The sequence below is a fragment of the Nelumbo lutea genome, chromosome 2 (assembly GCF_056320005.1).
Source record: "Nelumbo lutea isolate HS-2025 chromosome 2, American lotus-T2T, whole genome shotgun sequence".
NCBI classification, from domain to species: domain Eukaryota; kingdom Viridiplantae; phylum Streptophyta; class Magnoliopsida; order Proteales; family Nelumbonaceae; genus Nelumbo; species Nelumbo lutea.
Genome location: NC_142685.1, coordinates 61,675,192 through 61,699,815, shown reverse-complemented (window position 1 = coordinate 61,699,815; position 24,624 = coordinate 61,675,192). Strand labels below are relative to the sequence as shown.

General features: G+C 42.9%; 1 protein-coding gene across 1 annotated transcript; it reads right to left on the bottom strand.

Moving 5' to 3' along the window:
* Positions 1-1,143: 1,143 nt before the first annotated feature.
* On the bottom strand, positions 1,144-14,628 carry LOC148871102 (stromal 70 kDa heat shock-related protein, chloroplastic-like). The gene is made up of 8 exons (XM_088968145.1): positions 13,804-14,628; positions 4,440-4,692; positions 3,843-3,922; positions 3,594-3,736; positions 3,382-3,480; positions 2,874-3,063; positions 2,282-2,680; positions 1,144-1,754 (listed from the first exon to the last, which is right to left on the bottom strand). Exons 1-8 carry the CDS (start codon positions 14,371-14,373, stop codon positions 1,356-1,358), a joined length of 2,133 nt encoding a protein of 710 aa, XP_088824271.1. The 5' UTR covers positions 14,374-14,628; the 3' UTR covers positions 1,144-1,355.
* Positions 14,629-24,624: the final 9,996 nt, after the last annotated feature.

Here is a 24,624-nt window from a genome sequence, read left to right as displayed (position 1 = left end):
TTCTATCTACATACAATTTGATTTGCTGGCCACGCTACGAAGTATGAGAGGCTTTAACTGATCATTGGTCTTTTCTCAATGTTACTGAGCATTAAGAGACAAGAGTTGTTCCATTTATAGGTATAAAACGAGCCAGATTATCCATGGGCCAGCACTGCACATAACTGGCACAGCTTGACCTGCCGCATAGCTCCGGCATGGCCCACATTACACCTATACTTATATTCGTACTGAATTTTTCACCAAGTATGCGGACCAGACAGTCCATTCGCAATAAATATATTGGACAAACATCATTCCAAGGTAAAGCAGTGAAAGATCAGACTCTTTCTGTCTTTCGTTTTTTTTTTTTTTCGGTAAAGGACTCTTTCATCTTAAGCATGCAAAAATGCGAATACATTTGTTTTACTTTGTAAACAATCTTTACATCATTGATTATCACCTTGTATGCTCTTCGGAGAAAGGACATTATTAACCAACACTGAATCTGGGTCATCAGCCCTTCAATTCAAATGACTGACTGACGGCCTATTTGGGCCATCTGGATCAAATGCAGTTTAAAGAAGCTAGCCATGTGCACTGTCATCGGCCTTCGGCTTTCCCAAACGAACTTGGTTTATCAACAAAAGCCCAATTCAAGCTGAACGAGTTTGAACTTTGAAAGGTGGTTAACTCGTACTTTCTCGACAGACAACATCCACCGAGAATCTGATTAGTAGATGGCACTTAAAAGTTGTATGTTTCATAGGCAATGGAACAACCTAACCAACCATTAGGCTGTTACAAAACAGACTGTGAGACAGTTACAATGGTCACATATGAGACATGGCACTTGACTATTTTGGTTATAAAAATTAGATGATCAACCCAGCGATGTAAACACTATGACACGTCTCTATGCCAAGGTTCAAAATATCGAACGAATCAATACTGTTTTTTTTTTCTGAAACCAGTTCAGGGGATTGTTTTAGGCCGCCCCCACCACCGGAACCGTTCAGACCCCCAATACACCCACTACAGGAGCATATCAGAGGGGTCCCGGAACAATACGTATTGGCCGACACAGGCTGATATGTATCGACACTTTGAACCTTGCTCCATGCAGCTGATAGTCCATGCAAAGTAATGGGGTCTAGTTTCTCGTGGCAGAAAAGTGAACACCACTAATTCTTTCTAACCCTTCACCTCTATCCAAAATCGGGGTCTCTAAATAAATACAGAAAAAAAGGAAATCACCCCGATATCAATCCATACTTTCAAAATCATATATACACCCTAATGGGAAAGAACAAAAACCCATAGCGTGCTAAAGTGCGACCATCAATTATGAATTATCAACCTCCTCTTCTCGTTATCTAACTGCTATCAGTGAAATCCGCATCAATCACATCACCATCAGGCGTCTTGCCAGCTGATCCTGAAGAAGGCCCGGCCTCTCCACCAGGTGCAGGCCCAGCACCAGGTGACCCAGTTTGGTTGTATAGGGACTGCCCAAGCTGCATTACTTCTTGGTTGAGCGCAGCAATAGCATCTTTCATCGCCTGGGTTGACCCACCAGAAATTGCTTCCTTCAGTTCTCCAAGCTTGCTTTCTACCTTCTCCTTCACAGCAGCAGGAACCTTGTCTCCAAGTTCCTTCAGTTGCTTCTCTGTCTGGTAAACAACTGAATCTGCCTGGTTCTTTGTGTCTATGGCATCCCTCTTCTCCTTGTCCTCCTTAGCAAACCTCTCTGCTTCCTTCACCATTCTTTCCACCTGCAAGTTTTTAGCAATAAAACATCAGAACAACATAGCAGGCATGTATTGGTGGCACGCTTAAACTAGTCCTAACAGTGGTGAAGCCATCTAAATACAAGCTATAACATCTGAAACCTACTTCCAAAAAGGATATATCACTATAGACACATGCAGGAATAGAAATAAGGGAAAGCCAGGACATAGCTAAAGAACATCTGGTTGCATCAAATTTTGGGCCATCAGCCCAACCTCCCGCATGTGCATGGGCACCGAGCTATCATTGGGGCAGGGAGATCAGTTACTTCTCCTTACCCCCAATGCAAAAGTTACTGCTGCGCAGATGAAGAAATTATACAATAAACTAGGAACTCTAGTTCAAAACAAGCAACTTCTCATCAATATGCATTTTTCCTACCGAAAAACTACTGCACTGAAATGAGCATGAGCTCTTGAATCCAATAGAATTTTGACATTACTGCCCTGTGACTTGTGGCCACTGAAACTAAATTAAAGCAATTTAGGTCCAAGTAGTTTCTAAGTCATACCTCATCAGAGGGCAAGGTGCTAGCACCAGTGATGGTGATGTCCTGCTTCTTCCCTGTGCCCTTGTCAATGGCCGTGACAGAAAGGATACCATTGGCATCAATGTCAAACTTCACCTCAATCTGGGGAACACCACGGGGTGCTGGAGGAATACCATCCAGGCGGAAGCTACCAAGAGATTTGTTATCCCTTACAAATTCTCTCTCACCCTGAAGAACATTGATCTCAACACTGGTCTGCCCATCTGCAGCAGTTGAAAACACCTCTGATTTGGAGGTTGGCAATGTTGTGTTCCTCGGGATTATCTTTGTCATCACACCACCCAGTGTCTCCAGACCCAGAGATAATGGTGTCACATCCAAGAGAACAATATCACTTACATCTCCAGCCAGCACGCCAGCCTGAAAAATTAAGGAGTTGCAGTTTGATTTAAATAATTAAATAAAAGAATCAAACCCAATACCTATCGAATGCCAACATTCTTATTAACTCTGCAACTTCATAACACTTTTAGAAACAGGAATGGAGCTACAGCATGTCAATCTCCTAACGGGATGATAAACTAGAACAGATCAGAAAGTAAAACGAGCTGACCTGAACTGCTGCCCCAAGAGCAACAACTTCATCAGGATTTACAGTAACATTGGGATCTTTTCCTGTCATTTTCTTTACAAGTTCCTGTACAGCGGGTATACGTGTTGATCCACCAACAAGTATCACCTCATCCAGATCTTTGAATGAAAGCTTTGCATCTCTCAATGCATTTTCTACTGGAGTTCGAAGCCTGCAATATTTCTCAGAAATTAGCTGCTTTGACACCTATAGCAGCAAGGAATTGTAATTTTAAAGTAAGAATATCAATATCATGGGAAGCATAATAAGATAAAAAGAATTAGTTCCAATAATTTTCATAAATCCAAACTTAAAAGGGATTCTTAGAGTCACAAAAATCATTGGAATTGATCCTCTGAAAGCAAGCCAAATGCAACATAAAAACACCAGCAACTCAAAACTAATTCACAGTAAGGGCCAACTAAAACACAATCTATCCAAAGAATCCAACATATAATAATTAATATTTGGTAAATGGTGTAGTGCATACCTATCAAGCAGGTCTGAACACAACTCCTCAAACTTGGCCCTTGTAAGGGTGGTCTCAATATGTTTCGGACCATCGGCAGTTGCAGTAATGAAAGGTAAACTGGAAAAGGCAATAATAAATTTTCGGTTACACATAACATCTGTAAATAGACATGTATTGGCACGCATGCATGCAAACAAGCAGGCAAGAAAGAAAATAAACGCATTTCACACCTTATATTTGTCTGAGTCAAAGATGAGAGTTCCATCTTGGCTTTCTCAGCTGTCTCAGTAAGACGCTGAAGAGCCTGTTTGTCCTTCAGAAGACCTATGCCTTCATCTCTCTTGAAGTTATCAGCAAGCCAATCAACAATTCTCTATTTGTGTTTACCAACAGCAGACAGGTTCAGTAACCAATGGATCAGAAATCAAACACAACCACATTGGTTGCAATTTGAATAATAAAAAGAACATAAGCTCAACCTTGTCAAAGTCATCTCCACCCAGATGTGTATCTCCTGATGTAGACAACACCTCAAACACTCCATCTCCAACTTCAAGAACTGCAATTATGAAAAAGTTAAACATTTTGATCAGTCAGTCATACATATTGCATGCTAATGGTGTGATTTCCAGAACTGTAGCATAAAGGTTTTCTAAGTATCAGAATCTGAGTACTTAGCAAGGGACAGATAAGGATTTAATGAGTAAATAAAAAGATAAAGGTATATGATCCTTTTTATCATCAGAAAAGCTTAATTTGTCTTTCCCTACCACATTTAGAGGTTACAGGTACTTTATGAAATTGCAGAACAAGAATTTAATGGAGTCTCAAGATATGAGTATCCAACATAGGTCAGATGGGGATACTTATGGCAAAAATATACATTATAGTTACAGCAGTATAATATTTTTAATGCCATATTACCAAGTCAAAGATAAAGTTCAATTTAACTATCATTCCATAGGCGGAAGGTTATAGATAAATTGAAACCTGGGTGTATATAAAGAAAATCTGGAATTTTGCATACTAAAATGACAAAGAAATTGGAAATGGAGTGTTTTGGATAGTCTTAATACCTGATACATCAAATGTTCCACCTCCAAGGTCAAATACTAGAATGGTTTCATTGTTCTTCTTTTCAAACCCATATGCCAGTGAAGCAGCAGTGGGTTCATTGATGATACGGAGAACTTCTAAACCAGCAATCCGACCAGCATCTTTTGTTGCTGTCCTTTGCGAATCATTGAAGTAAGCAGGTACTGTAACTACAGCCTTGGTAACTTTATCATTCAAAAACTTGGATGCATCATCTACAAGTTTCCTTAATACCTGCAAATGAAGGAAAGAGGCTAAGTTTTTTTTACCAAGAGAAAATGACAAACATGAACAACAGTGCCAAGGACCTCAAGTAAATGCTGCAAACCAAGAAGTAGATAATCATTTAAGTTTTTGAAGTATGATAACAGTTGATGGTAATAGCAACTCCAAGAAAACTTTCACCACAAAAAGAAAGATTACAACACAAACACTGAGGCACTACTTTCAGCAGTTCGGAGAAGAAGTGATGGAGAACCAATTTCTTCCTAATTATTAGAGAATGTGTAAAATAACAAAACAAGCTAAACGCATTCTTGAGCAAAATGGTCAGAAAACTATTGCAGAAACATTTTCTCAATTTCTCATCCAGCAACAAAATATAAATGTTTAAGATATTACATTTAAGACTTCCTCAAAAACATGTTTAACATGAAAGCTTCAACTTTTTATCCTTAGTTACGGCATCACAGAAAGTTGCTTTTAACACAGCATCAAAAACCTTTATAGTTCTCTGGCGAAATGAACAAACAAAAGAGAACAGGCACAGTTTTAACTTCCTACTCTGGACCTTCTTTCCCGATAAAATAACATCCATACATCCTAAGCAAGAAGACATATCAAACACCACAAGAAAATTGATTAAATAGCGGCAGTTTTGAAAGAAGCTAATTGGTGATTGCCGCTACAAATAATATTTTATAGTGGCAGTCGTTTAAAACTGCTGCTAAAGACAGGACAGACTGCCGCTACAAGCAGAATTAGGGTGCTACTTCCCCCTACTCTTCCCTTTCTCACACTCTTCCTGTCATATTTCTCTCTCGCACTTACTCCAACACTGACGCTGGCATTAGGTAGTTTCTCTCGATTTCTCGATGATTATGATTGAAAAACTGATTATGATCTCGTAATATTTATTGAAGAATAAGAAATCTGTAATTTGTTAATGGATTGCAGTTTTGATTATCCGACTTTGACAAAACAAGAAAGAAACAATTGTTTAACCTTTCCTTTTAATTCCTTTTGTCCGGTAGTTGCGAGTAGCAGGGGATCCTCGAAGTTCAGAGGTCGTCTGTATTCTTTTTTCATTTAGTGAAATGGAGACTAATCAATTGATGATAGTGATAGACACAAAGGACAACGAGCCAGATCCTAGCTTTCTATTTTTAGGTTTTTATCAAGAAGAATGCAACCATTCGTCATTTGCCCTATTTATTGTTAATAATTTCACTTTCATAGTGTCGTCCACACTATTTTTAAGTTGTCTTCTTCTAGCTACTGCCAACAATTGAAGATTGTGAACTCACCTTTTATTGTTAGGCTTCAGCTGTTATTGTAGCTAGGAGGTTTCAACACTAGCAGCTGTTCATGCCCGTGTATGCATATCTAACCCCAATATGAGTGATTAGTCTCCAGTTTCCCGCTATGAGTTATCCCAAGTCGGATTATAAAAAATTTCCAAATATTATTGAAACTATTCAAATTTCTCATAAATTAACAGTAATTATTGAAAATTCCTAGAAATTATACGAAATCTGCATAAATTATAGAAAATTACCAGAATTCATCAGTAAATTATAACATATACCATTATTTTCTTACCAATACCTTCCTTGATCTTGGTTCCCTGTCTTATGTTCTTATGCTCTCTTTACTATCTCATACTCATTCTGGTGGGTTATGTCAGTTGTGTAAGGCATGCAAGTTTCAAAATAAGTAGAGGTTGATTCATTTATTTTTTATTGAAGAGTAATTCCTGTCTTTTATGTGAAATTTGCAGTTTGATTCAAACTTCTAAGAGTGGAAGGTGTACATATATTGCTACGTGTGAGGGAGACATTGGAAGCGTTGGATCATTAGACAGGGTATTGCCCCTGGTGATCCCCTATCATTTTATCTGGTGCAACCCCCTCATGTTGGATCATTACAGAATTGTGGGGAGATGCTCCAGTGCTTCTAATTTTGCCACTGCCAATCATGAGCAGACTAACCTGACCACATTTCATGGCAATGGTTGTTAACTTTCTGTGGTTAATCTGGTTTGGAGTTACTTCTTTTACATGTATCTCTCAAAAATCAAGTTTTCTTTACCTTCATTGAAGTGGGACTATATTAGCTAGCTAAGGGCACTGGACCTGAGATCTGGAAGGGCACAACTGGGAAGGTCATTTAGCCCCATTTGGATGAGGCTCCTTAGATCTCCAATCACCCCAGACCACTCCATATTTTGCCACAGTAAGACTTCTCCACCATGCATTCCCCTCAGAAGCAAATCTCCATAACCATTTACTAAGAAGGGCAGAATTAAATTCCTTCACCTTTCTTATTCCCAGCCCACCAACTTTCTTAGGAAGGCAGGCTTGCACCCACCTTACAATGTGAATCTTCTTTTCATCTTCCCAACCCCTCCATAAGAAATTCCTTTGGAGGCTCCAGCCTATTTGCAATTTTGTTTGGGATGGGGAAAAGAGATAGGAAATAAGTAGGAGGTTGGAAAGGGTGCTCTTAATCAATGTAACCCAACCTCCAAAAGATAAATATTCAAATAATTTACCAGGAGGAAATTAGTTTGACAAGCCATCACTTTTGCACACTCTTCAAAATTTGAAACATGGCCCTCTGGGATGATCTTACTTTTACTCAGGTTGACTTAGAGGCCAGACACCACATCAAACCAGCTCAGAATCCCAAGAACTGAATCCAATTGAGTCATAGAAGCATCCACAAAATATAGGGTATCATCTGCAAATCGGAGGATATTGACTTTCTCCTTTCCAGGAGAGATTGCAAACCCATTCCATAAACCAGATTCTGCAGCCTTCTTGCTAAAAAGTGTGAGAATTTCCAATGACACATGAACAACAAAGGGGACAGAGGATCTCCCAGCCTCAGACCCCTTTAGCTACCAAAAAACTCCGTAATTGATTGTTAATTAGGATTGAAAATTTTGGGGTTTTAACACAAACTCTGATCCAGTTTCTCCATTTCTGTCCAAAATTCATACTATCTAACACACGATCCAGACAATTCCAGTTGATGAAATCATAAGCTTTCTCAATATCGAGTTCACAAATCACACCCGGGGTTCCCTCTCTTCTTCTGGAATCAATTAACTCATTGGCAATTAGAATTGAGTCTTCCATCTGCCTCCTTGGCACAAAAGCACTCTGGTTATTGGAGATTACGCGGCCTAACACCCTTTTCATTCTTTCTGACAGAACTTTAGCCAAGATTTATAAAAACTGTGCAGGAGTCTGATTGGCCTAAAATCCTTAATGTTCACAACCCCATCAATTTTTGGAATGAGGATTATAAATGTGGCATCCAAGCTTCTTTGCAGAGAGGTATTTGAATGAAACGCCTGGAACACTTTCATCAAGTCTTCTTTCACAAAATTCCAACATTTCATATAGAAAAGTTTGTGAGATCATCCGGCCCAGGCGATTTATCTCCTTCTAATTTCTTAATTGCAGCACTAATTTCCTCTTCTGTAAAAGGTCTCTCAAGCCAAAATTTCTGATTTTCACTCAGCTGCCTGAAAGGAAGATTAGAAGGAAAGGGTCTATACATCCAATTTTCCTTATAGAGCTTTTTATAAAAGGAAGTTGCTACTAATTGAATCTCTCTATCTGAGTCCCTGCTCCTATCTTCCCACACCAACTTATTGATAGATGAAGCTCTAGCTTGGGCATTTGCCATTTTGTGAAAGAAATATGTGTTTTTGTCACCCTTCTTTAACCAAGTGGTTTTAGCTCTTTGTCTCCACTTAATTTCCTCTTTCACAACCAATTTGTCAAAGCTATTTTTTGCTTGGGATCTTTTCAGCCTCAACTCTTCAGAAATTGGCATTTCTTCAGCTCTATCAATCTCTTCAGCTTTTTTTCCAATCCCCAAACTTAACTTTTTCTCCAAACTCCAAATTTTTAATATTCTTTTGATAGTACACAGTTTTTTTGCCAGGATAAAAGAACTTGATCCCTCCACCTGAATATCTTCCCACACAGAATTCATCAAAGGAATAAGATTGTCTTCCTCATACCAAGCATTTTCAAATTTAAAAGGAGCTTTGATTTTCTCCCTATGACCACATATTAGTTAGATAGGACTGTGATCGGAAACAGGTCTGGGAAGGATAATCTGCCTAAAGTCAGGAAAGATATCATCCCAGTTTTGAAGAAACCAAGAATCTGTCCAACCTCACAAGGGTGGGGTTTTCTTGATTATTGATAAAATCTGCAAACTGCCTCATCAACCTAGTTCTTCCACTCCTTGTGTTCTTAAAATCACCACCAATCGTAAGGATGGGTTAAAGAGCCTCTCATATCTGATAACTCCTCCCAAAAGCCCACCCTGAGATTTGAAACTGTTGGCCCATAAACATTTCTGATTTGGATAATATTAACATCTTGAAGCTTCAAGAGTAAAGAAATTGAGAAATTCCCAATGCTACAAGAAATTAGGCTACATAAAGAGGGATCCCAAAGACACAAAAGCCCCCCTGCACTCCCAGTAGTTGTCTTTGCTTTCCATCTAACCTGACCTTCCCCCAAAGACTTCGAATAATACCAGCATCTATCTTCTCCAACTTTGTTTCTTGAAGCAGTACTATCTTCGATTTCGACATCTTCAAAGAATCACAAACCACCATTCTTCTTCTACCCAACCCCAGGCCTCTTACACTCTTAAGATAAAATTCTTAAACCCATAGATAGAACTAATCGAGAAAACAACCACCCCAAGTCCCAAATTTTCTTCGACCCCCTTACTGCCCCTTCATTGCTCCCCACCTTATCATTCAAGCCCCATGTTAGTCTCATCATTTCCTTATTTCTCTTCAAATTTGCCCCACCTTTTTTGCCACCATTTTTCCCCTCTCCATAAGAATTCTTCACTCAATCTCTTCCAAAAACTTTACTATTTTTGCTTCCATACCCTCCAATAGAAACCCCCCAGAAAATTCCCTAGACCCAATAGCGTTAATGTAACCCAAGAGGAAGGATTTAATAGAATTGTTACTCGACTTACCTTCCTAACCTACCACGAAATTTGTTTTGTCCTTAATTTCTTTCTGATGATTATCTTCACTTCGCTTCATCGCAACAGGGCTCCAATCTCTTTTCTTCAGCATTTTAGGTTGCTCAAGACTGTCCGCCAAATTTTCGTTTTGACCCTCTAAATCCATCACTACTAGATGTGTCACCTCCAACAGCTTGGCATTCACAGGCACCATGGGAAGAAAATTTTGTTGCTGTCATCGATGATCTACCTCCGACGAACTCGCCAGCCCAGAATGATCAATGACGAGAGGGGTAAGTCGCTACATCCTGGCTATCACCTCGGTTCTCAACGTCAAGAGACTGAGAAAACAGTTGTACTGAAGCCTCGAGCTCCCTCATCTCAGTTTGCATAAGAGGTTTAAGCCACACCAGCTCCAACCGGACTGGGTTGCACAGTATCTGCTTGCCATTGGACCACCTTGGTTCACTAGCAGATTTTGTAAGTTTATTTATTCTAAGCTCATGGGTGGGTCGAGTATTTGGGTTATTTTGACCCATATCGAGGTCCTAGACTCGTTTCGAGAAAACCACACATACACAATCCCCAATCCCTTATGGTTGTCTGGCCTCTTTAAACTTGCTCAACGAATTCTCCTCTATGGGCACCACGTGCATTTCTTTTAAACATTCTCTAATTAAATTCTTTATTTCTTCAACCATCGCACCTCCCCCAATATTCCCCATCTTCGAAAAAGGAGCACTTCCCTCAAGACAATCTCTTGAGATGAAATCTTGGCCCTCCATTGGTTCCAAAATTGAATGGTTCAGGTTAAGGTCAAGATTCCCTTCTTCCCTCATCGACGAGACGACTCAAAGTTGGCCATTTCTCAAAGGTCCTTGCGGCAAAGAGCTCTCACCAACATCTTCTAAGACAACTGTCTTAGAAACAACCAAACTCGTTCTCTCCTTTTGAGCTTTATCTTCTATTTGGCTCACCATCTTCCACCTTCGAACTGACGATAAAATTTCAGGCCAAATGCAAACAGAGAAGAGAGATTCCCCATCCACAATCTCAACCTTATCAGGGATCATATCACCCTTCCTCACCTTCATTCCAATCCATTCACACGTAGCCAACTCAATAGGAGAATTGTTCGTTTCTAGGAACCCTCCACATGCATCTCCAATCACTTTGCTCACACTCGGACACCAGAGAAGCGAAGGCAAACCAAACACCCTGATCCAGGTAGAATCCGAACGATCAAAATCCTCACTCGATTCCAAATAGAAGCAATCTGCACTAGCTCCCCACCAATCGAGGAGTGGATTTCTCCCCATTTGCATGGTCCATTATCAAGAATCCATTTTGCATCTAATCTAGAAAGAAAGATGAAGAGAAAAAGCTCGTCCAACAGCTTCTTGAACCCCTACCCTCCACCAGAATCTTCCCACCAAATAGTCGCACAAAAAATTTCTTCTTGCCTCAACCCCTTGAATCTCCATTCATACCACCTGCTTATCTTCCAATTTTCGATTTCATGTTGGAATACAAGATTGATTGGGATTCAAGGCCTTAAATTAGCTAGCAGGTAGTTAATGGGTCTTTCACTGTTTATGTTATAATTAGATGGTTCATACCAAAAAAAGAGCTACACAAGGATGGTGACCCATTTCTACTAGGTATGGTAATTGACATTAGCAAGACCAAGATTACTTTGAAATATGAAAACTTTAGAAAAATGTGTTGATATTCTTCATGTAAACCTTTAAAACCTTTGTGATCTTTTCAGTGAACATGTGAATTTATCTTCATATTAAGCAAAAGACATTGACGTAAAGTTGATTGATTGCTAAACAACCCCCTTGAGATATTAACCCTTTGTTAATGAGTTAGTGGGGTTACAAGGTCCTCATGAGCTTGTAATCAGTAGATTGTAAGCTTCAGGTTGGATAGGGTTAAAGCACTCATCTTATAATCTTGTACTGTCCTAGGATCCATGGACAGAATAACTTGGTCATGGTCCTTTGGCTGCCATGGAGGCCCTTGAACTGCAGTATAATTTCGTTTTCCTTTTCCTATAATTCATCAATGTAGTTTCTACTTCTGCATAATATTTGATTTACTATTTATTATCTTATGATGTTTGTGTAATTTCTAGGTATCAAGTGATGAAGCTATTGAAACTGCAAATTCTTGCTCCGAAGGAATTGCTAGTATATTCTATCTCCAAAAGAATGAATTTTTTCTATATTTTCTATTACCATCTTATTGCTCATATATTGTTCAAATGATATAGAGGGGTGATAAAGACTAGGACAAATATCTGAAAAGTGAAAATAGAAATAACTGGAAGATGGCTAGATCAACTGGCCAAAAAAACAGGCTCTATGTGGCCCATTCAAATCCTCTAATCTTTTTGTTTTGTTTTTTTTTTTTTATAGGCAACAGAATTTGACAGATTCATCTTTCATATATATCAGCACTCTTGGGTTTACATAAGTATGTTTTCATCTTGTAATTTGCTATGACATTGGTATTTCAAGAAGTGTATTAATATCTTTTCCATTCTGATACATGTTTAGACCAATGCCTTTCTAAAATCATTTTCCTAATTGTTAGATCTCAGAGTTGTTACCCAGGCTAGACAATCTTGTGTTGAACCCAATTTGGATTCTTAATAAAGAAAAGGTCTTGCAATCTCAAGACTGGCTTTAATCTTGAATGGTTGCGGGTTAGGGTTGCCCAGGTTTTGGGTTCAGATTTAAACCATAGGGTAGTTCACCTTAGTTTTGTTCTTATCACTAGACTTGTTCAGCAAACTTTCAGCTACCTATGTCTATCTTAGGACCCAGGCTTTGGAAAAACTAAGCTAGGTGGTGGTTCTATAGGTTTGGAAATCAGTGGATGGGCTGATAGCAAGTTACCCTCAAGGTTTGGACATCACCATTCAGTCTCTGAGGAATTGCAGGACTGAAGCATTGACCCTTGGACCACCTCTACAGGTTTTGTCCCCCTAGTTCCCCTGGGAAGAAATATATACCACCATAGGATGGAGTAGTTGTAGATCGAGAGAGAGTAAAGGTAATAATAGGAGGAGAAGAAAAATAATGCTGAATAGTCTTGGGGTCCCTTCCCTGTCAGTAATATCTGAAAAGATTAGGGTTAAAGGCTGGACTGTCCCAGCTCAATCTCTGTATTGAAATCTGTCCTTGGTTGTTTTTATGGAGGTAAAATCCTTATTCTGATTTTTCCATGTTGTGTTTCTGAAGAGTAAAGGATTTGTCTTTCTATTCTCTTCAGGGTATGTCTGAAAATTGAAACTACTATTTTGTTTCATCACCTTTCACACAGACTAAAATAACCCATTTTGTTTTTAAATTTTGGGTGCATGAATTTTTCACTCTTCTTCATGATGGGTAATTAGAAAACCAGCACTAATCTTCTTCGTTCATCTGTACGTAAAATGTAAAATAAAATGTTGGTTACTGCATATGAGGAAGTTGGATTTCTTTTTTGTTTCAAATATTGGAGAAGTTCTACAATGCTAGACTGAGAATAACCATTTTCTCAAGATTGTTTTATGAGTTGAGAATATTTAACAAAAATGTGTTGTGGCTGACTGAACTGAGAATAATTCTTTAAATGCAGTACTTTGGTTGCTTTGTTAACACAGATTTACTAATTTGTTCATAATATTCTTGTTGCAAAAGTAAGGTGCCAAAAAGGATGTGTTTCGGTTGCTTGCTAATAAGGTGAGGGACCATAAGGATTTAAAATCTAGATGGGATATTTTACAGGAAACCCCGGTTGAATATTTCAGAAGAAATGATTTTGTTAGCTTTTTGAGAAATCATCCAGAGCTCAAGGATTTTGTCTACTTACTACTATGTACATTGAAGACAAGAAGAGAGATAGTTCAAAGACTGTAGTGTACCATGCACATGGACTAATCAGAATAAATAATGCTACAACCAAAGAAAACGCATGCAAAAATAAGCTTGAAGTATAACAAATGCAGTTCAAACACAGAAAAGAATTAGATATACCAGAGTGGTAAGAATTCAGAAAGAATAGCGCGGAATAGAGTGCTACTGTGACAGGAAAGAGAGGGGGAGAGAGGGGAGATACCTGCGCCGAAATCTCCTCGGCAGCAAACTGTTTGCCGATGGCTGGGCACTCAAGCTTGACATTACCGTTCTCATCTCTCACCACTCTATAGGAAACCTGCTTCGATTCCTCATCTACCTCAGACATCTTCCTTCCAATAAACCTCTTCACAGAGAAGAAAGTGTTCTCCGGATTCACAACCGCCTGCCTCTTCGCAATCTGCCCTACAAGTCGGTCTCCGTTCTTCGTGTACGCAACGACCGAAGGCGTCGTTCTTTGACCCTCAGCATTAGTAACAATTGTCGGCTTCCCACCTTCCATCGCCGCCACTGCTGAGTTCGTCGTCCCAAGGTCAATACCGACAACCTTCTCGCTTACAACCCGAACAGGACCAACTGCATATTCTCTCCTGCTATTTCTCTTAAGTTTCAGGAAAGCCGACTGTGGAATCCCAAACGAAGCGCCGCTGCCATTTAATCCCTGTCCGAAGAAAACAGTTCTTGAAGGCCTTCCATTCCCAACACCGGACTTTTTCGAAGGGGATGGAAACGCAGAACCGCCGAGAATGTGAATTTGAGCCGCAGACGCCATTGTCGACGAGGATTCCTCAAAATAGCCTAACTTGGTATTTATAATAGGGTTTTGGCAAAGAGACAGAGAGAGAGAGAGAGATTGAATTCGAACAAAGAAGTTAGGTTTAGGTTTAAGAGAGAAATCAAGCTCTGAAAGAAGAGCTAATAAACCCTAACCCTAACGCAAGAAGCTGAGGAAGATAAAGAAGGGATGGATGCTTCAGCGCTAATGGCTGGTTCTGGTTTTCGACTTCGAAGAAGATGAGGGAAGAGTAGAGAAGGTTATACTGGAGATAGAGAGGGTTAGGTGTTGCCACGTAATCTGTTTCTAGAAAGATCTCTAACAATCATGGATGGGAAGGGCCCCGCCCCATTGTGGTGCGATGGATTGGCATCTATCCGAAAATGGAAAATGGAAGCACACAATCACACCTACACATTATAGGCATTACTACATGCGAGTGGCACCCTTAAAATGCACGGATTCTCTTAATTAAACAATAGAAATAAATAAGAGTAGATAATTATTTTTTATTTTATGTTTTAATTTTTTAAATAATTTATATCTATATATATATATATATATATATAAAATAAGGGAGTGAATAAATTTTCTCTTTTTTTATTTTTTATTTTTATTTTATGTCATTTTTTAAAGAATTAATGAGATTTTCTTGTTCTTCATAAAAATTATCTAAAATTTTTTCTTTTACCCATACCTTCCCAATAACCTCTTCTCCTAAAATTTATCCCAACAATCTAGAAAATAATAACAACTGACCTGAACTATTGCCCCAATAGCAACAATTTCATCAACATTTACGGTAATAAGAAATTACGCATACGTTCCCAATACTTGATCCACCAACAAGTATCACTTCGTCCAAATCTTTGAATGAAACTTTTGCATCTCTCAATACACTATCTACTAGGGTTCAAAGCCTGCAATATTTATTAGAAGTTTACTCCTTTGACACCTAATGTAGGCGCATGTGGCCATGCCCAATAGCGAGCCTACATGTGTTAGGCAGCGGTGTTCAAAGTGGACCAAATTAAGGTGTGTAGAACTAAGTTTGATGGGCTTTTCGAAACCAGTAGTGCGAAGTCATGTAGCAATCTCGGATGATCGTGCTCCTTGCATATGAACGGCATCCAAGCTGTTCGAGCTCACCTACTTCTAGGTGACCTCAATTATAAATAGGAGACAACCCCCTCAAGGTAAAGGACTAAAACTTAGACTCAAGAACAAGAACTTGAGAACCCTTAGCTTCCTTTGTAGTCTCGTTTAAGTGTTCACACCACACGCCTTGTCCACCTTATACCTCTCCTAATACTAACTTGACCGTCAGAGTCTCCGCCTCAGGTATCAACCCAAGGCCTCTAACGTTCTCCCTCTTTTACTCCGTGTATGACCAGCCTACCAGTCCTCAACCATCTCGGACCCCAGACCACTCAACAACACCTCCACTTGGGAGTGAATTTACAGTGTTGCCCTCAGCCCATTTTGGCTGGCAACAATTGGCGTCATCTATGGGAACATCGCTAAGACTTCTCTCAATCAAATTTCCTTAAAATCTAAAAGAATCAACTCATAAGCCTAAGCTTCAGCTGACATGGCAAGAAATACTAGGAACACTCAGAATCTAGTCACAAGGGACCAACTTCAGATGGTCCTCGACAAGCTCAACAACCTCAGCAGGAGACTAGATGAGTTGGGTCACTCGGCAAAAGGCCGACCTCAGGGTGGCCGCCCTGCTGGTAGCCTGGGGCACAATGGCGAGCGTGTGTCTCCAGACCCCTTAGCCATCAGCCTAGCCAAATCCAACAGGGGTGACCCCTTAGAGTCTAATAATAGCCAACGTGCCAGTCAGCCACAAAGGACCTCACGACCCCCCTAGCCAAAGAGGGGAAGAATTCGCATAGTCTCGCGACCATTGCCAAGACCTAGAACACCATCACCACCACCGAAGAGATAATTCCTAGGACGAAGGCAAGAGATCAAGCCACCACAGCCCCCTCCCAAGGGCCGACATTACGTCTCTTCCTCTCACATCTCGGATCTCCAAGACCTCTTGAATGATAGACCAGCCAAAGGGAACAAACATGGGCCCACATCAAAGTATTCAGGGAGTCGGGCCGACCCCCATCGAGTCCACAAGAACCGGGATGGGGCCAGGCCCCCTCGAACAAAGAATTGTTGACTTGCAAGTGCAACTTGGAGCCATCAAAGATGAGCTCCACCAAGTTAGAGAAAGTTGAGATGAAGCCTTGGCCAGTAGAGTATCCAAGAGGATGGATGCCTTCACTTCGAACATCATCTCTGAGCCTCTCCCCCAATGGGATGACCACTTGGAAAGTTTCAAGATGCCCATGCTCCTTTATGGATACTCCGACACCCTAACGTGCCAAACTTTCCAGGCAACCTTCAAAGGGGCAGCCCACTAATGGTTCTCCATGTTCCCTCTTCGCTCTCTGGTTCGTGGGAGCAATTCGCTAGCCTCTTCCTCGTCCACTTCATCAGTAGCAAGCGATGCTATAAGAGCATCATTTCCCTGATGGCCATCAAACAAAAGCACGGCGAGATTCTGCGGTCCTACATCGACCGCTTTAAAAAAGAAGAGCTCAAGTTTTGAGACCTTGACTCCATGGTCTCCATACACACCACCATCAATGACCTCCTACTTAGCTCGACCCTCAAGTGCTCGGTAGCCAAGACCCCACTAAAGTCCAAGGTAGAATTTCTTAAGAAGGCTCAAAAGTACATCGCTACTAAGGAGGCCTCGATCGGTGACCATCAGGAAAGAGAGATCGACCTCCATCATGGAGGCTTAGAGAAGAAGAAAAGGAATGGAAACAAATGAAACAACAATAACAACAACAAAGACAACAAGAAGCCACCGGCCTTGGCCCTAACTTACAACCAATATATGCCACTCAACTCCACCCGGACGTGGATTCTCATGCAGGAGGAGAAAGAGGAGTACATGAAGTGGCCAGAGAAGATGAAGAGGAATCCCGAGAAGGGAATCCAAAAAAGTACTACAAGTACCACTACAGCATCGACCACGACACCGAGGACTACTATGAGTTGAAAAATGAAAGAGTCCCTCATCTATCGCAACCACCTCAAGCAGTACATGGGGAGGCAAAGCTGGTGCCAAGTCCTTGTAGCAATAGCAACACCAACAGCTAGTTGTCGTCATAGACGTCATTATAGGGGGCGTGACCTCGAGTGGAGCCTAGGCCTCGGCCCGCAAGGCCTACACTAGGCAACTGAACATCTAAGGACCTACTCCCAAGAAATTGAAGCAAGAAGAAGCCCTTACGCTCACAAAGGAAGCTAAGGGTGAAGAGGGTTCTAGTAGATAGTGGCTCCTCGGCCGACATCCTCTTCTACAATACATTTGAAAAGATGAAGCTGACGCCCAAACGCCTTCAGCCCACCAATGTGCCACTCGTCGGCTTCTCTGGCAACGTGATCAGGCTGGAAGGAAGAATCACCCTATCCATTACGGTAGGGACAGGGCCTCAACAGGTGATGAGGATGAATGGGTTCCGGGTCATGAGGATCGGCTCCCCCTACAATGCCATTATTGAGTGGCTGACCCTCCATGCACTCAAGGCAGCCATCTCCTCCTAACACCTTGCCCTCGAATTCTCCACTGAGCATGGTGTCAAAGTCACTAGGGGGGGGGGGATCAACAAGCCATTCGTCAATGCTATGTGGCAGCACTGAATGGTAAGAACAAGGAAGCCCTACCACTTGAGGGCCTGGTCCTCAGAGAGTAACCAGCGAACTATGGCCAACTAGCCGGGACCTCATCCCGGACCCCTAGACAAGGCCAAGCCCGAGAAGACAGTCTGTGTCGAGTCTAACATTCTCTCAGAGAGCCTATCCGAACTAGTTGAGCATGGACTCGAGCTCTAGGCCAGTTCAGCAAAGAACAAAGAACTTTGCATCAGACCGTTGGAAGGCTATAGGAGAGGAAGTTGACAAGCTACTCAACATCGGCTTCATCCGAGAGGCCTCAACTAAGCCTGCCCCAAAGATAGTTTTCTTTTGCCAATGATAGACCACCTCGTCAACGCCACCGTAGGGTACGAGCTACTCAGCTTCATGGATGCCTTCTTTGGATACAATTAGATCAAGATGGACCCCAAAGACGAAGAGAATACCTTGTTCATCACCGATCGAGCACAGTACATATTGTTACAATGTCATACCTTTCAGCCTCAAGAACACCATGGCTACCTATCAGCGCCTCATAAATAAAGTCTTTAAACAACAAATGGGAAGAAATGCCGAAGCCTATGTGGACGACATGGTGGTGAAAAGCCTGAGAGTCAACCAACACACCGTGGACTTAGTCGAGTCCTTTGACACATTGTGGAAATATAACATGAAGCTCAATCCTAGCAAGTGTGCCTTCGACGCCACATTAGGCAAGTTCCTAAGCTTCGTCGACACATAACGAGGAAAAGAAACCAACCCAGAAAAGATCTGAGCTGTTCTAGATATGGCACCACTTCGATTGGTTAAGGAGACCCAAAGACTTACCAGCCAAGTGGCTGCCCTTAGCCGCTTCATGTCAAACTCGGCCAGCCAATGTCAACCATTCTTCCGTGCCATCAAGAAATTGAAAGACTTCTAATGGACGAAAGAATGTCAACACACCTTTGGAGAGTTGAAATCCTACCTCGCCTCGCCTCCCCTCCTCACTCGGCCACTTCCAGGAGATATCTTGTACTTATACCTCTCAATTGGGGATGAGGCCATCAGCTCGGTATTGATCAGAGAAGATGGAGTTCAGAGACCAATCTACTATGTCGGCAAGGTTCTCTATGACATTAAGATCCGATATCCTGAGGTGGAGAAGCTGGCCTTCGTCTTGGTGGTCTCGACTAGGAAACTCAAGTTGTATTTTCAAGCTAACACTATTACGGTCTTAACCAATCAACCCCTAAAAGTCATTCTTGCCAAACCTGAGGCCTCGAGTCGACTAATCAAGTGGGTCGTCAAGTTGTCTGATTTTGATCTGCAATACTAGCCAAGGCCCACAATCAAAGCACAAGCCCTAGTTGACTTCATGGCAGAATGCACCTTTAGTCGAGTTGCTCGTCGACGAATCATCCAACTCCAAGGAAATTGGAGCTGGCCTCATACTCCTCATCCTGGACAACACCAAAGTAGAATACACGTTAAGGTTTGACTTCTCTGCATCCAACAACAAGCCGAGTACGAAGCCCTACTCCCCAAATTGCATTTTGCGAAAGACCTCGACTCCAAAGACATTGAGGTCTTCAGTAACTCTCAGTTGGTGGTGAACCAAGTCAATGGTGAGTACGAGGCCAAAGAACAAAGCATGGCCAAATACCTAGCCAAGGTGCAAGAGCTCGCTCGCCACTTTCAACATCTCTCCTTGCGACAAGTCCCATGGTCCGAGAACATGAGAGCTAACGCCCTATCAAAGTTGGCAAGCACCTTCGGTGAAGCCCTCAACCGCACTATTTGTGTGGAGAAATTAGCTCGGCCTACCATCAAAGAAGCCCAAGTACTACCACTACAAACTGAGCCATCCTGGATGGAACCCATCATTACATTCCTCTTGACCGAGTAGCTGCCCAAAGACAAAAACCAAGTGAGTGAATCCTAAGGCAAGCCGCCCACTACACTTTCCTTGAAGGGAAGCTATACCAAAGATCTTTTACTTTGTCCTTCCTTCGATGCCTCCACCGAGAGGAGGGCAAGTATGTGCTCCAAGAGGTTCATGAAGGCATTTGCAGCAACTACCTCGAAGGTAGAGCCTTGTCCCAAAAAGCATTAAGGCAAGGGTATTTCTGGTCGACAATTCAAAAGGATGTAGCCGAACTGGTGCGAAAATGCGACCGGTGACAGAGACACTCCAACATCTCCCACCAACTAGCCATAACTTTGTCGGGCCTTAGTAGCCTTTGGCCTTTTGCCAAGTGGGGCATGGATCTCCTCATCCCGTTCCCTCAAGCCATAGGAAATAGAAAGTATCTCATCGTCACCATCAACCAATTTACCAAATGGGTCAAAGTGGAGCCCCTAGCTACCATCATAGCCAAGATAATACAAAATTTCTTTTGGAAAAATATCATCTGCTGCTTTGGCCTCCCCCACATGCTAGTCATTGACAATAGGAAGCAGTTCAACAATACGAGGTTCTGAGAATGGTGTGCCTCCCTTGGCATCAAGCAGCAATACACCTCAGTAGGCTACCCTCAAACCAACGACCTGACCGAGGTCATCAACTGGATATCCTAGAAGGACTGAAGACCAAACTTGACAGAACCAAAGGCCTCTAGGCCGATGAACTCAACAACGTCCTGTGGGCCTATCGGATGACATCTCGGATAGCCATAAGAGAAACCCAGTTCAACTTAACATACGACACCGAGGTCGTCATTCCAGCAGAGATCAGCCAATCAACGCTTTGAACTGAGGCGTACAATGAAGTCAAGAACAACGAAGAACTTAGAAAAAATCTAGACTTGTTGGAGGAAGTTCGAGAATAGGCACATATCAGAGTAAAAGACATGGCTCACTACTACAACTAAGAAACACTCTACAAAGAAGGAGACCTCGTCCTTAGGAAAGTCATGGTGCTCAAGCCTGGTGTAGGCAAGCTTAGCTCTAACTAGGAGGGTCCTTACAAAGTCAAGCATCGTCGACCCCAGCACATTTTAGCTCGAACACTTAAATGGAAGACCAATCCCTTGAACATGGAATTCAGAGAATCTCTGAATGTATTACCAGTGAATGTAATCCCTATTAGTTGACAATGAATGCTAGTGCAAAGTTCCTCCCCCTCAGCCTAGTGTTTTAGTGTACAAGTTCTTAATTTTTATAAGTGGTCAAGACCCCTCAGCCACACAACTAGTTGACGCGTACAACCTCTCTTGAGGCCCTACGCTTGGACTAGAATATGGCTGAGACACACAGTTCTTTACAAACTGAATGTTCGCCTCGCCTTCGTGCTAAGGCAAGGAGTAACAGAGACCTTGACTATAAGCATCAGCTAGTTACCTCAGCCTATAACGAACAAACACACTAAAAATAGTCTAAGTACCTCGCCAAGTAGGAAAGATAAGCTAGGTTGGCCAAGGTATTATACCCTTTGCCCCGATCCTCGGTGGCAGCAGACCACCTCGACTTCACACACTTAGCACGACAAAGGTTAGGTAGGGCACAAACCTGAGCACCTTGGTGGTTCACCCTGACCTCACCCAACCAATTTCTAAGGGGACAAGGAGTAGGCCGGGAGGGCCGAGGCAACTTCCTTCCCTCCCCACTGAGAGAAAGGGTCCCAGCTGCCTCGATGACATAGCTTGGCCTCGGCCAACACCCTTTAATTTTCTAGGCAAGTGACTAAGTAACAGGCCACCTCGAAGATTAACTTTTTGCTACTCATGACCTCTCGGATGGGGGCAAAGACCTCTGAGAGAAAAAAAAAGAAGAGAGCACAAAAGTAACAAAGGCACAAGATATGCAAAAAGAATATTTCATATTTCATTAAGAGTATGCGTTCAACTCTCAAAAAGAATCAGATTGGGAGACCAGGCCCTTTAGCATCACCCTCGGCAAGGGGGGCAACCAAGTCCTCGGAAGCAATGGGGACCTTAGGAGGAAGAGTCTTGATGTCTAGAGGGATCTTCAGCTCATCCACCAGGAAGTTCGAAGCCAACTGAATCACCTCAAGCTTGGTGTCCTCGATCCCCTCTAAGTAGCAATCGGCCTTGTGGTTGGCGAGGGCTTGTTGGTACTCCTCGATCATCTTCCAAATAAGGACGACATTCTTAGCATCCTCCTGAGCCTATGCCACAACCTTGTCAAGACAGATGAGTTCGAGCTTGGACTTCTTCAACTATTATTGAAGCTTAGCAATTTGAGCCTTCTTTATCTTTAGGTCATCCTCCAACGTCTTTTAGAGTTGTTTTTCCTCTTCCAGAGCTGAAAGGGTGTCATTTCCGACTGCTCTCGGCCGAAGCAACCCGCACCCTGAACTGCTCATTCTTCTCCTCAGCCCTCTACAAACGATCGAGGAGGAGCCTAACTCAATCACCCAAGCCGATGTAGTTTCGGGAAACCTACAGCCATCAACAAAGTTAACTAAAAAGTGAAAAAGACAACTAGCGAAGCAACGAAAAGGAAAACATACCACAACTAGAAATTCCAAACCCTGGTCCCGAATGGCGAGGGGCTTCGGGTTCATTATGTTGAGATGATTACTGAGGGATTATCCCCTTGATCAAAGCTCTGTCGACCCCCCCGGCATCGATGGAGTCCCCCTCTCAGGCATTCCACCGAGGGCAGAACACTCATCATGCAACGAGATCCCCCTCTTCTAGAGGCTCTACTGAAGAAGAAGGCCCGGTCATGGGCCCCTTTGCTAAAGGCCCCCTCAGGGCAGTAGTGACCTTCCTCTCTTGGTCACCACCCTCGGTTGGGCGGTCTTTGTGTGCCAACCTCTTCCCCAGAGGGGGATGAGGTGCATCAGTTGGCCTCTTCTAGCCAGTCACCCTCTACCGACTCCCCTAAACCAGCTTCTTGTCTTGGTTAGCCCCTCCGCTAGTAGCAGCTTGAGACCGAGGTGTCCTCTCGGTGGGAGCGGGAGCAGACCTCCTCGGTGTTTGCCTCCTAAATGTGCCATCGTATGGGGAACTCTTCTTCACTTGGGCCCTCTCCAGCAGGAACCTCTTCACGTCAACTGGCATCTCTTTAATAAGGCGAAGTAAGAGTTAGTAGCTCCAAATAAAACAAAAAACTGACGTGTTAAAATCCGATAGCAGGACTTCTCCTACTGAGGCGGGATGGGCTGAGCTCAGTGAAAACTAAGGAAAACTCCTCTACCACTAGGGGCTTGGCTCGAATCGTCCCCAACACAAGAATGTAGGTCATCACTGCGACTTCATTGTCCTGAAGAAGAGGTGTGGGCTCTGCAGCTAGGTACATCTCCCCCCAGCTTGTCCTAAATTACCAACCCTCGGGGTAGGAGATGAAGAACTTGCTCTTCTAGTTGTGCACGGACGAGGGGTTGTCTATGGGTTGGCCTCTCTGGGGCTAGAAGTAGTATATACCACCCTCAGTAGGGTGTGACCTCGAGACGAACATGGCACAAAAAGTTTTTTGAGTCAGCTCCATGTCCCGAAGCCGAGCCACCACCAGCAGGGCAAGGATAGTCCAACGAGCATTGGGGGCCAACTGGTTGATCATAATGTCATACCACTTCAGCAACTTAGCGATCAGAGGACGAAGGGGAAATCTGAGGCCAAGCTCCAAGAAATGTTGGTAGACACAGATCTCCCCCTCCTTCGGTGTCCACGACCAATCACCAGTGTCAGGGACCCTAAGCCTATAGGACCGGGGGATATGGTACCTCCTGGCCAGGGATTTCACTTGGTCAAAATCAAGCACATTTTCGTGCTCCGAGCACAGCAGACGCCCTATCGTCACCCTTCGGGTAGCATATTCAGCCATCATCCTCGGGCTGGGCTCAGGAACTGCCTTCTTCTCTACCACCTCAAGGGGTTCCCTCGGCCTCTCTTGGCATCACAGAAGCGGCGCTCTCATGGGGAGAGTTACCACCCCTTTGGTTGCATTCAACACCTCCAGGGGTACTTCTCTCCCTTAGCACCTCGACCTCTTACTTCAGAGCTGGGACCTCAGCTACTGAGGAGTCTTGGTTGGGGTTAGCGAGGGATGGGGTCCGGTAAGAGCTCACCCCCGAGGAGTTCGAGAGCTCATAGCATTTAGATCGGGAGTCAGAATAAGGCATGGTGACGAGGTGTTTGTCTACAAGAAGACAAAGGCTGGAAAGTTCTAAGAAAGGCGGGTAAGCTGAAGGCTCTAGGAAGCAAAGGTCACTCGAAGGCAAGGACACTTGGAAGAAAATGGTGGGGGGAAGAATGCGACTAAGGCCCTTATTTAAAGTAAAATGGAAGACCCATGCCCCCGATCCAATGGTTGCGTAGTGACCACCTTTACAACCCTATCCACCGACCAACACACGTCGCTCACCTCGGGAAGATGAAATGACGCCGAGTGAGCCAACCGGTTCTCTCACCTCACTCCTTGGTGCGACCCACGATGCCGGACCAACAAGCAAGCGCAACTCGACTCGCCCGAATCTCGTCTCCCCTATGGACATGAAGCCATGACCCGTCACGTACACAGCCTATTCTACCAATCAGAAAACCCGTGTTGCGCACAGTCTGCACTCGTCGTCGAGGCCCATCTCCCCCATGG

Bases quoted from the DNA above. Each gene is read 5' to 3' on its own strand.
- LOC148871102 (XM_088968145.1), bottom strand. From the start codon at position 14,373: ATGGCGTCTGCGGCTCAAATTCACATTCTCGGCGGTTCTGCGTTTCCA. The intron at 2,681-2,873 runs GTCAGCTCGTTT...TTAATTTTTCAG, and splicing joins CTCTTGGGGCAGCAGTTCAG to GCTGGCGTGCTGGCTGGAGA. The intron at 1,755-2,281 runs GTATGACTTAGA...AAAAACTTGCAG, and splicing joins GCACCTTGCCCTCTGATGAG to GTGGAAAGAATGGTGAAGGA.